Source organism: Poromitra crassiceps, assembly GCF_964638095.1.
Source record: "Poromitra crassiceps genome assembly, chromosome: 15".
NCBI classification, from domain to species: domain Eukaryota; kingdom Metazoa; phylum Chordata; class Actinopteri; order Beryciformes; family Melamphaidae; genus Poromitra; species Poromitra crassiceps.
Genome location: NC_139634.1, coordinates 17,326,322 through 17,343,498, shown reverse-complemented (window position 1 = coordinate 17,343,498; position 17,177 = coordinate 17,326,322). Strand labels below are relative to the sequence as shown.

At 43.0% G+C, this 17,177-nt stretch overlaps 1 protein-coding gene across 3 annotated transcripts; it reads right to left on the bottom strand.

Moving 5' to 3' along the window:
* Positions 1–394: 394 nt before the first annotated feature.
* On the bottom strand, positions 395–16,763 carry stx3b (syntaxin 3b). Of its 3 annotated transcripts, none has more exons than XM_083652197.1 (11): positions 16,690–16,763; positions 9,270–9,344; positions 8,661–8,760; positions 7,566–7,640; positions 7,321–7,391; positions 7,020–7,128; positions 6,692–6,765; positions 4,756–4,890; positions 3,857–3,967; positions 2,275–2,383; positions 395–1,905 (listed from the first exon to the last, which is right to left on the bottom strand). In XM_083652197.1, exons 1-10 carry the CDS (start codon positions 16,702–16,704, stop codon positions 2,294–2,296), a joined length of 855 nt encoding a protein of 284 aa, XP_083508323.1. In that variant the 5' UTR covers positions 16,705–16,763; the 3' UTR covers positions 395–1,905; positions 2,275–2,293. The 3 variants fall into 3 exon arrangements, with proteins under 3 accessions (XP_083508323.1, XP_083508321.1, XP_083508322.1); XM_083652195.1 differs by lacking the exon at positions 16,690–16,763 and adding an exon at positions 15,438–15,785; XM_083652196.1 differs by lacking the exons at positions 2,275–2,383; positions 16,690–16,763 and adding an exon at positions 15,438–15,785.
* Between the last annotated feature and the right edge of the window lie 414 nt (positions 16,764–17,177).

Below are 17,177 nucleotides of genomic sequence, written 5' to 3'. Positions count from 1 at the left end.
TTGAGCAAAAGGAGAACAAAGGGCAGGCAGGGGGTGTTTGTGTGTGAAGAGAGAGAGGAAGGGTGAGAGAGCTTACCTCCGCTTTACTGTGACACTTATGCACCACCGTCTTTAAAAAGTGAAGCTGTCAGTTTAACACATTATGTAACACAGCAGTTAACATGCCGTCTTCATTACAGTAAAGACCATCTGCTGCCAACAGCCACAACCACCATCTCATAAAAGCATGAAGCATTCACACGGCTTCAACATGAAATGCACTCATCAAAATCTAGTAAAGTCACATGACATATTTACCTTCCGTCAGCTCAGCTGCAAAGGGCAACAGGGCAAAGGAGCATGAGAAACCACTTACCAAACAGTCATTAAAAAACATAAAATCTTTTAATGCTTTCATTGAAATCTTTGGCACCATAACTTACATACATATAATTAAAACAGTCAGTTACAACACAGTTACAACAGAACAGCTTTAACCTCCTCATCCCTCTCTCGGTCCAGCCCTCGCTCTTAACGGCCAGTGTGGTGTGAAGTAAAAAGGTGTGAATGGAAGCAGTTGTGGACAGCAGCCAAAAGAGTAGACTGCACGCTCAAAAGACAAAAGTGCCAGCTGCTCAAAAGACCAATCTGCTAGCCTCTTACTTTCAAATGCTTCCCAGAACCACCAGAATGAACAGGGACCATTCAGACTCCTTCATTTGGTCTGTATCCTCAATGTGAGACTTTATTAGCAACACACGTCATTGGAGGCATCACCAAATATTATAAATACAAAGATTATTCAGGCACTTGCGGGAAAAAGCTGTGATGCTACAGTCCCCCTTTCTAGCTGTTGACATTACAGTGACATTAGTTTTATCATATATATATATATATATATATATATATACACACACACACACATGTATAACTAGCAACAATACCCCCCGTGCCTGTATTCCCCCCCAACTTTGCTTAGCTCTACCTCTTCGTGTATCCATAACAACCATTCTTCACATTTAAAATTAAAAGCCACAGGCTCTCTGAACTCAAGAATCATAGGTGAGAAGGTGCACGCTATTCCTCTTTGAGTTAGAGAATTGGGTCATAATCAGCAAGGTGAGATAATAATAATAAAACAATCCAGTGTTTACATCACTAAGCTTACAGTAGACAGACATAAACATGAAAGTGCTGGTATGCCCCCCCCCCACAAACAGTGGACAATAGCTAGCTTTAAAATCGCAAAATGTGTCAAGGCTCATAACGGCAACAAATCAAAGCAAGGGGCCGATGTGGTTCTAGAGGGGTCAGGATTGACTGACTGAGCATTAAAATACAGTAAACAACTTAATGAACACATCCAGAATGATTCTTAGGAACTGAAATTTCAAACTATGAAATGTTTGATTTGGCGTTACGATCGGGCGCTTTTCAACCCCCCCCCCCCCCCCCCCCCAGCGATCAGAGATACAACAGGTATTGTACCTGATGTCAGCTTTAGTCTCATTTCCTCATCTGCAGCGGAGCGTCCTCATGCACTCCAAGCCACCCGGGGGAGACAAACCACCCCTCTCAGACCAGGAAGAAGGTCTGACTGTATTGCTGGAAGCCATGCAAGGCCTCATGCAATTGATACAAAGTCCTACAAGACATTTCCCCTGTATCGCCGGGCCTTTTCCTATTGGTCAGAAGCCTGCTGGTGCTTTTTTTAGGTGATGAGATGTAGATCTGTGGGGGGAGGACTGTTTATATCCATGTGGAGTTATATACAGTATATAGATTTCAGTCTTTTCTTCTCAGCTGATGGTGGGTAGGATGGAGTGATGATGATGATGATAAAGAATTCTATACTGTTTGTGTGAGGATGATGATGAGGATGATAGCAGCAGCCACAGCACAGATCACAATGATAATGATGGTCTTCTACAGGGGGAGAGAAAGGAGCAATAGAGAGAGAGAGAGAGAACATTAGTGTTTATGATCGAGAACATGAGGACTGAAATGATGCCACAAACCAAACACCAAGCCAACCTGTAACTAGTTCACTTCTAGCACCACTTTGTTTGCTCAGCAGTGACCCGAGGCAAGCACCACAAATGGAAAGAAGCACACCCAAAGACCTAAAATACACACAAACACACCTTGTCTAAGCCGAGAGGAGGGAGAGGACGCATGCGTGAGAGCGCGCACTAGAGCCCGAGGGGGAAGAGAATGCAAACGCTTTTCCAAAGCTCGTCTCGCTCCCACACCCATTGTGATACTGGAGAGGTGACTGGCTCCAGAGTTACTCACCCTTAGCTCAAAGAGCTCATCATGGCTGCTTCAACCCAACTGACAACCCGATAATCAGAGCTAGTAAGGCCAGCAAGACCAGGATGACCACCACTATTATCAGCACTTTCTGTTGGGAACAACCAAGTGCATACTATCATGACCATTGTCTACCGTAATTACAAGACAAGTATATCCTGTATGTATTATTCACCTATGTATGCATGCATGTGCATTATAATGTTTGTCAAGTGTGTACTGTGTGTGTACTTTTGTATTAGGAAGTAATGTATCTGTAACAATGCTTGTGTCAAATATCATGGACATGTTTTTCTCCTGGTGTAGCAGTGTTGTATGTCAATACACTCTTTTATTTCCAAACATGCTACAATAAGCTAAAGCTAAGAGGCAAATATCTTCCAGGACAGGCAAAACCAAAGAATAATGCAGCAGTCATGGGCCAACTGTAGACAAAGACAACATTAAGGTTACATCTGAAACAATGCAAAGAATAATGAAGACGGAAAGAGAAAAGCAGAGTGTGAAAGTTGTGAGTATGTTTGTCACCGTGTGTGTGTGTGTGTATGTGCGTGTGTGGTGGAAGGGGGAGGAGGGGTCTTGATTCATCTCTGGAGCAGGTTGTGGTTTTCCTGGGCGGGTTATGGTGCGTTTTAAAGCACAGGGGCCCCACAGGCCACAGGGTGGAGGCTCAGGATCAGGGCGAGTAAAGGGGTCAGGGGTCATCACAGGTCAGGATGGAGGTGAGGGTGAGGGTCTGGATGCCGGAGGGGCGGTGGGGTCTTCATGTTGACAGGCAGGTTTCCCAAAAGCATCTTTGTGTTAAAGAGGAATTTCAGTCATTTCTTTATATGCTCTGGCTGGGAGCTCTCAGTTTCAGAAGCCACCGGTAACAACTGGATTGTTGAATTTAGTGTTATTCTACTGCAATGCCCATCACCTTATGAGATAGAATATGACTCCTGATCTCATCACATGGAATCCCCTTTGTTTCTTTCAACTTCCCTATCACTCTCCTCTCTGTACCCTCTAATGAAACAGAGATGCCATACAAAGTTCACTCAAGTTCGAGTGGCATTCATCTCAGTATCGTCATTTTATTGTAAGCCAGTGAATAAACTATCTTGGTGCTTTTGGGAAACCGGACCGTTGCTCTTGACAGTGGTCACTCACGCGGCGAGCCTCTTGCTGAAACTTTGCGGCCTTCTTAGTGTCTGCTACCGCCCGCTCCACGAAGCCCACCGATTGGTCCATGTTGCACTCAATCCTGTCAATCATTCCACCCTAACACGGATGTTAAAGAAACGCATGCAGAGGAGAGAGAAAGAGAGAGAGAGAGAGAGAGAGAAAAGACACAGCGCTCTAACAGTTGTGTGCGTGCGATCAGCAGTTGTGTGGCGGAGACAGAGTGTGAACTGTATGCAGAGTGACTGTGTGGTTTGTAAGTGTGAAAGAGTGAAGACAGTTGAACTGTGTCTGGAAAATAAGCACAGAAGTAGAAATCGGTTGACTTGGAAATGGCAGTAGAAGCTGCAGTCAGAAGTTTATTCAGGCAGCACTGGTTAGTTCAATTGGAGTACAGTACCTTACGGGCTTTGTCCTGGTACCTTATAGCTTTTTTGGTCTCGGTCTTTGCCACCGCTATGTGATCCACTGCCTTGGTCACATTCTGCTCTATGTTCTCTACTGTTTCACCCTGGAAAACAAACACCAAACACAGTCAGATACAGATCAACTCAAATTAATAAGGATTTCATTGCACAATATAATACATCTGATATGTAAAAACAAAGCTTCCATAAAGAGTTTTGTAATAAGTAGTGGTCAGATTGACCAAAAGGCGAAAGCTGGAAACATGGCAATAAAATGGTGGTGAAAACGGAACAAAACCAGACATTTCTGAGAAAACCACACAACACAAACGGCAACAACACTCAGCAAGACAAATTCAGCCCCTTACCTCAAACACGTTTTCCCCTCAGAAAGCAGGGTGTAACCAGCAAGAAATACGTGGTTATACTTAAATACGCAGCTATGGCGACTAATCGTTCAACAATATGAAATGGTAGTAACTGTAATGTGATTAAATCTGCCCTCAACAACTCCATTTTCACACCTCTTACGAAGCGCATTCGTGATGAATCCCACAATGAGCGAGTGATGAGATGGGAGGTGCCAGAGGAAAGTGAAGGGAGATGTGAAAAAAGGCATGGAGCTGAAAAGCAGGAAACGGACAGAGGGATGCAGAGAGTCAGAGCAGACAGGAAGACAGACAGCAAGGTCAATGAGATGAGAACAAGAGGGAAACTGTTGAATACAGGCAGGTTTAAATGCAAGGCCTTGGGCAAGAAGAATGATTGACAAATGATACAGTAGAAGGAAAGAAAGAAAGAATCAGAAGAGAGGTTGTATTGGTAAAGCCGTTAAGGGCTAACTGATGGATGGATGAAATGATGTATAGACGGATGGAGTAAAGGAGTGTACCTGGTTCTCGACCAGCATGGCGATGTCTACAAACATGTCGTGCAGCTCCTTGATGCTGCTTTCCAGGCGGACAATGTCTTTGTGTCTGGCTTCAATCTCACTCAGGGCCTGTTTGGTGATCCCCGATGTGGCGATCTGCACGTTTCAATAACAACACACCTTTTTACACACACACCCTAATATCCACCCAATCACAAGCTGGCATTCACCTCATCTGTTCTGGTCCAACCCACTTCCTTCTGAATAACTACGGCATAGCCCAGAACCAAGATGGCAACTCACCACAACAGGGAAGAAGCAGAGACGTCCTGCAGTGTTCGCATTACTATACTAATGTATATATGTATTATGTATACATTATACATATATATATATATATATATAATATACTAATGCTATTCTGATGCAGTGCTAAACCTTTCCAACCAAGGTGGTGAAGCGCAGCTGGTTCATCTCTGGTCTAACAAAGTTAGCCAGGTTCTAAAGACATTAAATTAATGTACATTTGCATCATCCTAGTAGAGATCATTCTTGCCCAGCTGTATTGGAGAGAACTGCCCATGAGAGTGAGCACGGAGACGCGTCCTTAGGCTGGCTTTACACAGAGAAACTTTCATGCAACTTTAGTTGGTAGAAACCTAGGTAAAACTAAGTTGCAAATCATTTGCATGGTCTAAAGCCATCTGCAACACACTTAAAACTGGTCTGAAACTCAGCCGCAACAGCTGCAAAACTCAACTTTGTGAAACTAATTTCATGCAACAGCCAATCAAAATGCTGATAACGTGTCAGATGATGATGTCAAACAGCTCAGCCATGTCAACAAACGAACGTGAGCTAGGCAAACTATGTGGATGGAATGTCATTTATTGATTTCAACTCGACAACAGCTTATCACCAAAATAATAAATCAGGTCTCTTGGATGCTTCGGAGGGAGATTAAGTTATCCTCATAGACTTAGACAGAGTTTTTCATTTTGTCAAACAGCCGAACCATGTCAACAAACAAACATGAGCTACGCAAAGTTTCTGTATGGCAATTAGCCAGCGGCTACCGCTTGACGTTAACATGATGGTTGTTTGAACAATTTGTCTGGGAGAATAGTAGAATACACTCACTGGAGGCTCATTGGAACAAGCTCCTAGCTTGAATAGAGTGTGGAATGATCCATTGGTCTCTGTTTTGAGGAGCCACTCCTTCAACCACAGATGTTTGCCTTTTTCAGCTTGTGTTTTTTCCTCCAGCATATCAATAAGTAGGCTATTAATGCACCGATAGCTCTTTTCCTATTCTCCAGTACAGCCACAATGAAAGAACGTAGCTAGCCAGTGCCAGAAGAAAACCTGATACACACGTCCACGTTGATATATGACAGATGAAAAATGACCAATCTAGCTAGCTTGTTTTAGTGAAATTAACTACCTTGTTGCATGAGACTTGATTATTTTTTTATTGCTTCGTGTAACTGTCAAGTTGCATGGAAATTATGTTTCATGCAATTTGCAACCTGTAACTTTCGTTGCGTGAAAGTTTCACAGTGTAAAGCCAGCCTTTCCCAGCTGTTTTGATGGGTTTCTCTTGCTGTCTGGACATGTGTTGTTCTCACTATGAATATCGGGCTTTCTCATTTGTTCTCGTTGGTGAAGTTCATATCCAATGTCTCCTCAGCTGCACGGAAAGTAAATGTCAAGGATCTTTGTCCATGTTGTGTCCTCCATGATGCATGGAGGACACAAGAATGCCCAAGAATGCAAACTGAGAAAATAGCAGTGACTTTGAGCCCAACAGGTTACAGCACAGCTAATCTTTAACCAGTGGAGACTGAGTTGTACTGAACAAGTGACAACTTGACTTTCTTTGTTCAACAGAAGCATGACCAGTGTTAAGGCATTTTAGCTTTAAAACGCACGCAAGCACGCATGCAAGCACACTTACTCCTGCAGTGAACACAGCAGAATTGCCGCTCTCTAACATCTCCTCCAGTTCCTCATCTGTTTTGGCTTGGCCAGCTGGAAAAGAAAGGAAATTACATTTTTATATGCAACCATGACAAACAATTCTGTGGATAGGTTGCTGTTAGTCCTGTGTGTATGTTGTATTAGTATCTTTGCAGGTAAAGTCCATTCAACTTTATCACCAGCACTCCCATCGTCATCACAGTCACAGAAGTTTGTGTGTGTGTGTGTGTGTGTGTGTGTGTGTGTGTGTGTGTGTGTGTGTGTGTGTGTGTGTGCGTGTGCGTGTGCTTGTGTGTCACACTCACTGATCTCCAGCTGTCTCTGGATACGGCCTTTACTCCTCTCCCTGAAGTCCACCTGGGCCTCGTTGTACTTTGTCATCACCTCCACAAACTTCCTGGACAGCACGGCATGCTGGGAGAGAACAGGAAGCACTAGGTTAGGAATTTTTTGTTATAAAAACTCAAAGATCTCAGCTCCTAAGCGAATAATGTAATCACCTCATTAGTCTCATACACTGTATGAATATCCAAAAAGCTGCATAATAAACAGTTTCCTAGGTCTAAAGACAGCAGACCCCTGAACCATCAGATAGCGATCATTTACCTGTGATTTACGTATCCGCATGTCTGCCGACACCCTCTCCTGCTCATCCTGCTCCAGATTCCTCTCGATGGCTGAGGAACAATCAACATTATTGATTCATGATTGCACTTGAAGTCAAGTCAGTTACACATCACAGCATTTTCTTCAGTGATACTTCACATAATCGTCTGTGACATCCTGTGCTGTGTTGTAGTGTGGTGTAGCAGGGTGGTGGTGGTGTCGGGGGGGATGGGGAAGAGACTCACTCTTGAGTTTGTTTCTGGCATTGTTGGCCATCTTCTTGATGTCATTGGTGATTGCCTCCAAGTCATCCTGTGTTTCTGCAGAGGAAGTGACATGTGAGATAAGACAGTTATTTCCTGAAAATGATATGTCTGTCTGTCTGTCTGTCTGTCTGTCTGTCTGTCTGTCTGTCTGTCTGTCTGTCTGTCTGTTTGTCTGTCTATTTAATCATTTAGTCTACTATTGAATACAAGTATTCGCTTTATTTTTTCCCAAATTAAACATTTTCCCGATACTAGTGGAGCAATCTGACTTGTTTAAGAAGACATTGTCACTTGTTTCTAGGAAATTGTCTTTCTTTCTGTCTGTGTGGAAATGCCCACAAAATGTTATACAGCTGGTGCGCGAGTGGGGTAAAACCCTTCCCCCCATATATCTCAATGGGCTGACTCACCAAAGGACGGTGCTGCGGCTCTACACTACATTATTGGGGATTCTAGAGCAGGTACATAGACGTCTGTTCAGATGTGCGTTTACTGCAGTGGTTGAATCCCTGATCGTGTCTGCCTGGACTGAGCTAGCAGCTAAATGCTAATTATGCTGAATGGGGAGAATGGGGGATTTACCCCACCCTGACCACGTCCCCAGCCAGCTACCCCAGCGTTTATGACGAGACACAGACAGACTAACATGTTAAGATGGACCTTTTTTTCCCCGTGATGACTTCCAGGTTGTGTCACAGCTCCCATCTGTGACCATTTAGTGTTTCTCCTAGTAAACATTTGACTCAATTCAATTGAGAAAAACACAATGCAACCGAAAGCAGCTTGTGAATGACGCAAAGAAGTCTGCAGGATGGTGAATTGGAGAAAAGAAGGAAACAAAAAACAGATTATAAACCATAGAACTTCTATCTACGAGAATTCTTCCCTATGGGCCATATATAGGAGTAGAAAGTGAATGAAAAGAGAAAGATAATGGCTGGTAGAGAAAGAGAGAATATTTAAGCAAATTTGTATCATGGGAGACTTTGTGATATCAGCAATATCGTATCATTGTCCAAAGAATCAAGATAATATATGATGAAACTTGTGATTCCCACCCCTAACGCGTCTTACTCTGTTCTGATGTGGGAGCAGACAGGATGACGGAGTAGAGCTTTTTCACTTCAGCCACGTTCTCATCGATCTTATCGATACTGTTCCTGATGTCCTCAATCTGAAAAACACAAAAAGACAGATCTCAAATTAGGGGTGCACCGATCGATCGGCAAGCAATCTGTATCGGCCGATTTTGACCTCAAATATGCGATCGGCTGATTGCCGATATTTCGGCTGATTGCCGATATTTTTTTATATAATTTTTTTATATATATATATTTTTTTTTATAAAAAAAAAGCCCTATCACTAATCAGGCTTTCCAACGATATAAAATACAATGCCAATTGGAATTATTAAAGGGGAGAAATAATCGACCGAAATAACGTTTCCAAACTTTTTTTGTTTGTTTATATATCGGTGATCGGTGATCGGTAATCGGTGATCGGTCGATGATCGGTTGGGCAGATATTTCCCATAGGTGATCGGCAATCGGTGATCGGTGACAAAAAACGTGATCGGTGCACCCCTATCTCAAATGTATATTAAGAAAATCATCCGTGCATGGCCTCATAATTACCCTCACAGACAAAAGACTAAACACATGGCACGCTGCCTGTAACGCTCACCTGAGAGAAGAACTCGTCCATGAAGGCTGCGTTGTCCACAGCGATCTCCACATCCTCGTCATCTTGATCACACGTCTGGAGGGAAGAGGGGGGGAAAGAGTAAATACGGTATCAGACTACTGGTGCATTCCAACTGGACAGTAAGAACCTGTGAGGGCACTAAGTGGTCCCAGCTCAATGGGTAGAGCGAGCCAGGTTGGTTTCACACACACTCACGGTCCTGTAAGGCGATTTGGATGAGAGTGGCAGATGATACTATGCAGGGATGGAAGAGGAGACATTTGAACATGGCAGCAACAAGGTAGCAGATTGAGAAGTGTTTCATGAACACTGTAGCCTGCACCGTGTTCACCAAATGTTTTGACCAAATCAAAACATGGTGAAGGTTCTCCCACTATGCTTCTCATAACTGGAACAAACTCCCTGAACACATTAGATCTGCCCCTACTCTGCCTATTTTTAAATCCAAGCTAAAGACCTTTATGTTTACTCTTGCTTTTAACTGCTACTAAACTACTGCCTCTCTCGGCCTGTAATTAAAAAAAAAAAATTCCTGTACATTTCCAACAAATGGACTGTACATGTAATAATAATACTGAAGAATGCCTTGTAACTTATTTAAAACAGAAATAATGTTTCATGTTTGTTAATTTGAGTATATATTTTAACTAAAACTGTCGGCTGTGTTTTTTATGTGTTTTTTATATGTGCATTGCTTTGCTGCTTGTTTTTTCGATTATTTTTTTGTAAAGCACCTTGAATTGCCTTTGTGTATGAAAGGTGCTATATAAATAAATTTGACTTGACTTGACTTCACAGCACTGTAACATGAACACTGTAACACTGTAGCCTGCACCGTTCACAGCACTGCTGCCTTTGAACTGAAGAACTATTTCAAGCCTTGTTCTCCATCAAATATGCAGGAAATGTTCAATACAGCTTGTTGAACAAAGCCTGAGGCCAAAACAAGGTTCCAAACCAACTCCATTTAACAAGCATGCATCCATGTGTGTATGGGACAGCATGTGACAGCTCCATCTCCACCAGCAAAATGATCTACACCGTCATCATCATCCCTGTATGTTTTGAGGGCCGGTATCAATATTATTAGACTGAAGTCGTCGATAGATAGATAGATAAACGATTTTGTGCAAATATTTTGTGACATTAAAAATCCTGAACTTTGACCATCTGGAGAAATGCATTCTCATAATACATGATAATAATAATAATTACATTCCAACACCCACCGACCCCCGGGCATTCAAAAATAAGGTGGATACCTAACAGTGGGAATGGCTGGCCTAAGCAATATTGGTCTGACCGCAATCAGTCGACAACACACAACAAAATACATCAGAGCAGTGCAGGCGGTTGCGGCCATAAATATGTCACCAGGGACAGTCAGTAAACAGGCTAATGCAGCAGTCAGTAAACAGGCTAATGCAGCAGTCAGTAAACAGGCTAACACAGCAGTCAGTAAACAGGCTAACACAGCAGTCAGTAAACAGGCTAACACAGCAGTCAGTAAACAGGCTAACACAGCAGGCAGTAAACAGGCTAATGCAGCAGTCAGTAAACAGGCTAACGCAGCAGTCAGTAAACAGGCTAACGCAGCAGTCAGTAAACAGGCTAACGCAGCAGTCAGTAAACAGGCTAACGCAGCAGTCAGTAAGCAGGCAGACCACAGAGAGCTCAGCACTGCTGCTGAATATTGACACTGTGAAGGACAAGGGCAGAGCTCTGGGAGCCCAACCTGTTTTCAACTGATCTCAAAGTGTCTAAGAAACCAGCTAAGGACAATGTCAACAGACGTCATGATGTGCGGTGGCAGCGTCAACTGGAGACAAAAAGAGGGAGAATAATGAGGGAGGGAGGCCAGGGAAGGACAAATAGAGAAGGAAAAATAAACCCGTAGCGGGAAATGGCACAAATTCTTCCCATTCTTTCTCCTGCATTTGACAGAGAAGTGTGTTTGTCACTGGCAATACTTCCTGTCTCTGATCTTTACTGCACAGTCTAAAGTCTGAGCACTTGACTTTCCTCATTAATCAGCATGGACCAAAGTCAAGGACCAAAGTCAAGGCTTCTCCCCGTCTCCGAGTCACCTGACCCAGCTCAATCAGCCTCAATCTCTAAACTAGCATTCCAAATAAAGGAATACTTATCATTTATGCTGCACTACAATTTGCAGCTACTCCGTTCTCTAACTTCCACATTAAACTACCCCTTTGTTTTTCATGTTTAGAAAATGTGCGGTACAGGACACAGCACTCATTTTAAGAAAAGAAACCAGGGGTTTTATTCCCGGCAACAGGACCTTGTTCTTTACATGCCAAAGCTGTGTTTTTAGAAGGTCTTCAACCATTAACCATTCTTCTACCATTTGAATTGCAAATGTCTGACACAATTTGGTTCAGGCTGCTCTAGCAAACATCTGTGTGGGACACAGAGAGCCGTGGACTTAAAGCAACACGCAGCTTGTTTTTGAACGAGGCCTACACAGAGTTATGACATACGACAGTAAAGTGACACAAAACACACGCTGGGTCCACTGCCTGCACACACATGATGCTCGAGAGAGAGAGAGAGAGAGAGAGAGAGAGAGAGAGAGAGAGAGAGAGAGCGAGAGAGAGAGAGAGAGAGAGACAGAGAGAGAGAGAGAGAGAGAGATAAGAGCAAGCACACACTTCCTTCCCGTGACTTTCTCATTCAGCAAAAAGGAGGGAAAGGGACTAACATATGGAGGAAGTGCTTTAACAAACTTAACAGCCAGCAGGCCTCACTCAGGCCTCACTCAGGCTGGCTTCTTAACAGCCAGCAGGCCTCACTCAGGCCTCACTCAGGCTGGCTTCTTAACAGCCAGCAGGCCTCACTCAGGCCTCACTCAGGCTGGCTTCTTAACAGCCAGCAGGCCTCACTCAGGCCTCACTCAGGCTGGCTTCTTAACAGCCAGCAGACCTCACTCAGGCCTCACTCAGGCTGGCTTCTTTTGAAAGACACTTTGATGCTGACAGGAACTTTATTCTTAGTCACGAAGAGAGCTTTCACAACATACCTCGTAAATCTCACTGGCTCATCTTACAGCCCACACATGTGCACGCACGCACACACACACACACACACACACACACACACACACACACACACACACACACACACACACACACACACACACAAAAATGTTGGAGGACACTAGAGATCAAACAAATTAACTTCATGCACATGCACTTTGGATTAGTGATGCACGATATGGATTTTTTTCAGCCGATACCGATAATTACCTGTTCCTCATGGCCGATACGATACGATAACCGATAATTTAGGGAGGGAGTAGGGAGGCAAAGTACAGAGTGTGAGACTAGTGAAAAGACAGGCAGACTCACTAAAGGCACAGACAGTACTACCTACTTGATACAGAATGGAATTTCACCACTCTTCATCCCGCTATATAATGATTCAAATAGTGTCTCTAGCCAAAATGATAAGACCGGTGAAATTCCATTCTATATCACTACTAAACACCATGTAGCAACTTGAGAGTGACTGAGGACTAAAATAACACAAACTATTTTCACATTAACATTCAGTTCACAACAAAATATCAACATCAGTCTGGCACACAGTGTGGCAAGTTGAACTATTCACTTGTTCTTGTTTTTGTTACGTTTTGTTTTCTTGTTTTTTTTTTTACGTTTTCTTATTTTGTTCTGTTGTTGTTCCATTTTGTCCTACTGGTGTATGTGTTTACAACTGCATATTTTGCTTGTAGTTGTAACATGAACTTGTGCGCTCGATATGGACTAAAGCTAAAGTCAACAAACATAAAAAAGGATATTATTCAAAACGCTTGCTAAGTAGGAGGCAGTGTGAGCTCTCACAAACAGCTCCATCTCCAGGATAAACTTATCCTGTGTTTCCTGTTGCTCCTCTTTCCCCAAATCATCAACAACTAGTCCTTAATACATCAGTCCCTGCCTATAGCAATGCTCAATGTGCAGTCTCAGATTGATTGGTCAACCTGTTTGGGAGATAAATCGGATGCCGACAGACAGAAAGACAGACAGACAGAAAGACAGACAGACAGACACACAGTCGGACTGATGGACGGACAGACAGACAGACAGACAGACAGACAGATAGAGACAGACAGATAGAGACAGACACAGACAAACACAGACAGACAGACAAGACTTTTGCTCATTTTATAGTATAATTCCAACACATGTTTTAGGTGAATAGCTTAAAGTTGAAACATGAAACTTGAAAACGCCCGACCATTATGTCAGCTGACCTGATCACGCTTGGGGCATGACTGCACATTCAAATGCACGTATGGTTTCTCTCACAACACACACACACACACACAAGTTAAACATTAGGAAACTCAAGGGGGGAAGAGAAAGGCGGTAGGTGAACTTTTGTTGGTGTGTGTGTGTGCGTGCGTGCGTGCGTGCGTGTGTGTGTGTGTGTGTGTGTGTGTGTGTGTGTGTGTAGGGCGGGGGGCGGTAGGGAAATAGAGGAAGAGAGAAGTGAGGAGTTGAGAGGGGAAACTAAACTGAGTGTGACACAGGCAGAAAAACAGAAGAAGAAAAAAAGCCCAAGTTGTTATGGCCTCAGAGCACAGGCCTCTTAACACAGATATACATTCACCTGCTATCTTTCCTTCCTTTCCTTGAAAAGAAGCCAACAGTGTGAGATACTGACGCCTGGGGAGAGAGCATTTCACCACAGCTTACTTACACACAGCAAATATTTGGCCAACAGCTCCAGGTGGCTATAGCAACAGATCCCGACCAAGGCAGGAGCGGCTCAGGGCCTCAACCCCATGGGTAGCAAGTCCACTTACTGTCATTCATCATCATCATCATCATCACTTTATTGTCAGACACCAGGTCCAATAAAAAAAACACACAATAAAAACAGGTAAACAACACAATAAGAGCAACTCAACCATACTACAATAAGGCACTGTACCAATGTTTCCAGATGGAAGACAGGTATCTAGTGTCACTGAGATTGGGTTGAGACAGCAACGTAATCAGCATATTCTGAGACATATTCAGACGACAGATAAACGTATACATCAGGTTTCTCAGCAGGGCATGAAAGGTGCTAACTCCTGCTCCACAAAACATTTCATTATCTGGGCTACATCCTGATTTCTGCTACAGTGACAGAAAAGAGGAAGGAGTCTTGATATTCTTTCCACTAATGTTTACTCTGCTTCTATTGTCCAAGATATCAGCAGGATATTCTGGCTCTACTGTGCAAGAGGCTAAACACAAAGTTACAGAGGATGTTGGCTCTGGGACAGGTACAATCCCAGCCCAGTTCCCAGTATTCATTCCACAACCTGCTCAGTTTTAAAACGGCCCTTACTTTGATACGTTAATAATCCATTTTGATGCTTTCACAAGTTTCAAGCAGTAGCTTTTGGAATGTGGGAAACACTCAGAAAACTCTATCGACAACAGAATGGGCATTGGGGTTTTTCCAGCTGGTTTCATACAGTATGTTTTTGGACTGCCTATAGTGCATATTGTGATCATTGTTTAGGTATAAGTGGATCCTAACCATCGATATACATCAATGGGAGTCAGTCTAACAATCTTATTTATAATGCCCAGTGAAAAAGCTGAGAAAACCTACTGTACCTTTGAATAAGGTTCTATTGATATTGTCTACAGTGAGTCTCTCTCTCTTTCTCTTTCTCTCTCACACACACACACACACACACACACACACACACACACACACACACACACACACACACACGCACACACTATCCCACCCCATATGTCAATATCCCCAGAAAACACCAACACAAACCTTCTAATTGACTCATTACAGGGAAATTATGCCCACATCACGTCTCTCAGCCCCATTTCCACTTTCTAAACAGCTGTTTAGAAACCGTGTTACTTGCATCCCTGATTTGAGTTATTATCACACAGAATAGTGAAAGATGGTTTCACATAACTGATGCGTTTGAAGTAGGTAAAAGTTGATCAAGTCCAGTAGTGAATAGGCTACAATATTCAAGTCATTTGTCACTGGCCTATTATGTTGAGTAATTATGTGTAGCCCGGATCTGCCCGTTTAACTGTAACTGTACCGTGAGACATTATTAAATAGGCTACATGACATTTCCTGGACACAGCTTACCGCTCTGAGCTGCTCCAATCGGTCCTTCATCTTGCCGACAGTTAATTCAGCACTCTAAAACAAAATAAATAAACTCTATATTGTGCGATATGTTTCTAAACCTAGTCCCAAATCTCTGACTTTCTCAGCCAGCTGGCGCTAGCTGCGCAACTGGAGCCCACCGCCAGAAAGAGAGAAACCCAACTCTCCAAAAGTCTTGGAAAAGAAGGTCACTTGGAAGATGACTTTTTCTATAAAAGCGTCTTTTCCGTGGTTTTCCATACAATATGGCTGCTGAGGTTAAAGCCGTGTTTTTTTTCTCGTAGATAAATCTCTTCGCTCAGAGGATTAAAACAACGGTCTAATCTGTCTCCGCTGACCGCTGGCAGTAATCATGCTAAAACGCACTTTTCTGCTTCACGGCACGCATGCGCACCGACATCCTTGTCCACTCGGATGAAACCACGCCCTGGGCTGTCAGGAAGAGACGCACCTGCACTAATGCTGCATTCAGGGCCTGTGGGAATAATCGCAGGGACAGCTTTCCTGAGCAAAACAAGTAGAAAAGACAAATATGATATTATCTTCATACATTGAAGATAAGTGGGTGGAAGTGGGTGGATGTATCATGCGAGCAAGCTAAACTGTAATCTATGTGCTCTTTGACGGGGTGGCTCAAAACGTGAAATATGTGGAAGATGAAGCAGGCTGCGAGTGCGACTTCCTACACATATTAAAGTGTTCATGCGTAGGTACAATAGCTTGAGACTGATTGTTATTAATCATCATCACAAAAGTAATTCAGTCAGTTTTATTTGAAAAGAACATACGAGGCATTCCCAACACGGCAGTGCTTTGTTGGTGGCGTCAGAAATCATGAGCTGAGGAGGTCGACAAGTTCATTAGCAAAGATCTTTATTTTAGGTTAGGGTACTCTTGCTGCTTTTTGCGTTTGTAAAACAACACTAAGTAATTAAGTCAAATGGCTGTTGATCTTTGATATTTAATAATGAATGCTTGATAATAATAATTACATGTTATTTGGCAATGCTGTTTCCTAAAGCACTTGACTTTTTATTTTATTTTTTTATATAGGCTAGTTGAATACACCATCCCTGCCATTTTCCTTTTTTACCATCCATGCATTTATAATTTTTGTATTATTTATGTCAGCCTAAAAACTGAGTAAATTTGAGTTTAGGTGTTCACCTCTACTAGAAATCCATGCACAGGCCAGTGAAGCAGCATGGAGATAACAGATGTTTCTTCTCACCTTGATATGAGCCATGAGTGGTTGTAGGGCGACTCATTCACACAGAAGGTCAACTAGTCACCGTGAATAATGTACACAGATCGATGTCCGACCTCCACTATGGTTAAACATTAGAAACATCCTCTTTTTACTGACCACACCGCTCTTGCTCACACACACACACACACACACACACGCACGCACGCACGCACACACACAATCATCTGTCCTCTGACTCACTCCGTTAAGCCGATAAGGAAACGCAACTGTCACTGGCAGGACACAAAACAGCTGTTTTACTTTATCGCTCTCTCACCCACCCATGATGGAAGCGTTTTTATGTTACACAACTTACTTAAATTATAGTCTATGCCGTGTCTCATTTCAATTCCCAATTATTGTAGAAACTAAGGCAGGTAATTGAGTATGCAAGTGTGAGTTGGTGCAAAACTGAAGAACTAAATAATACACCAGATAATAGCGTTGTAACGGCTAAACAACTCTAATGT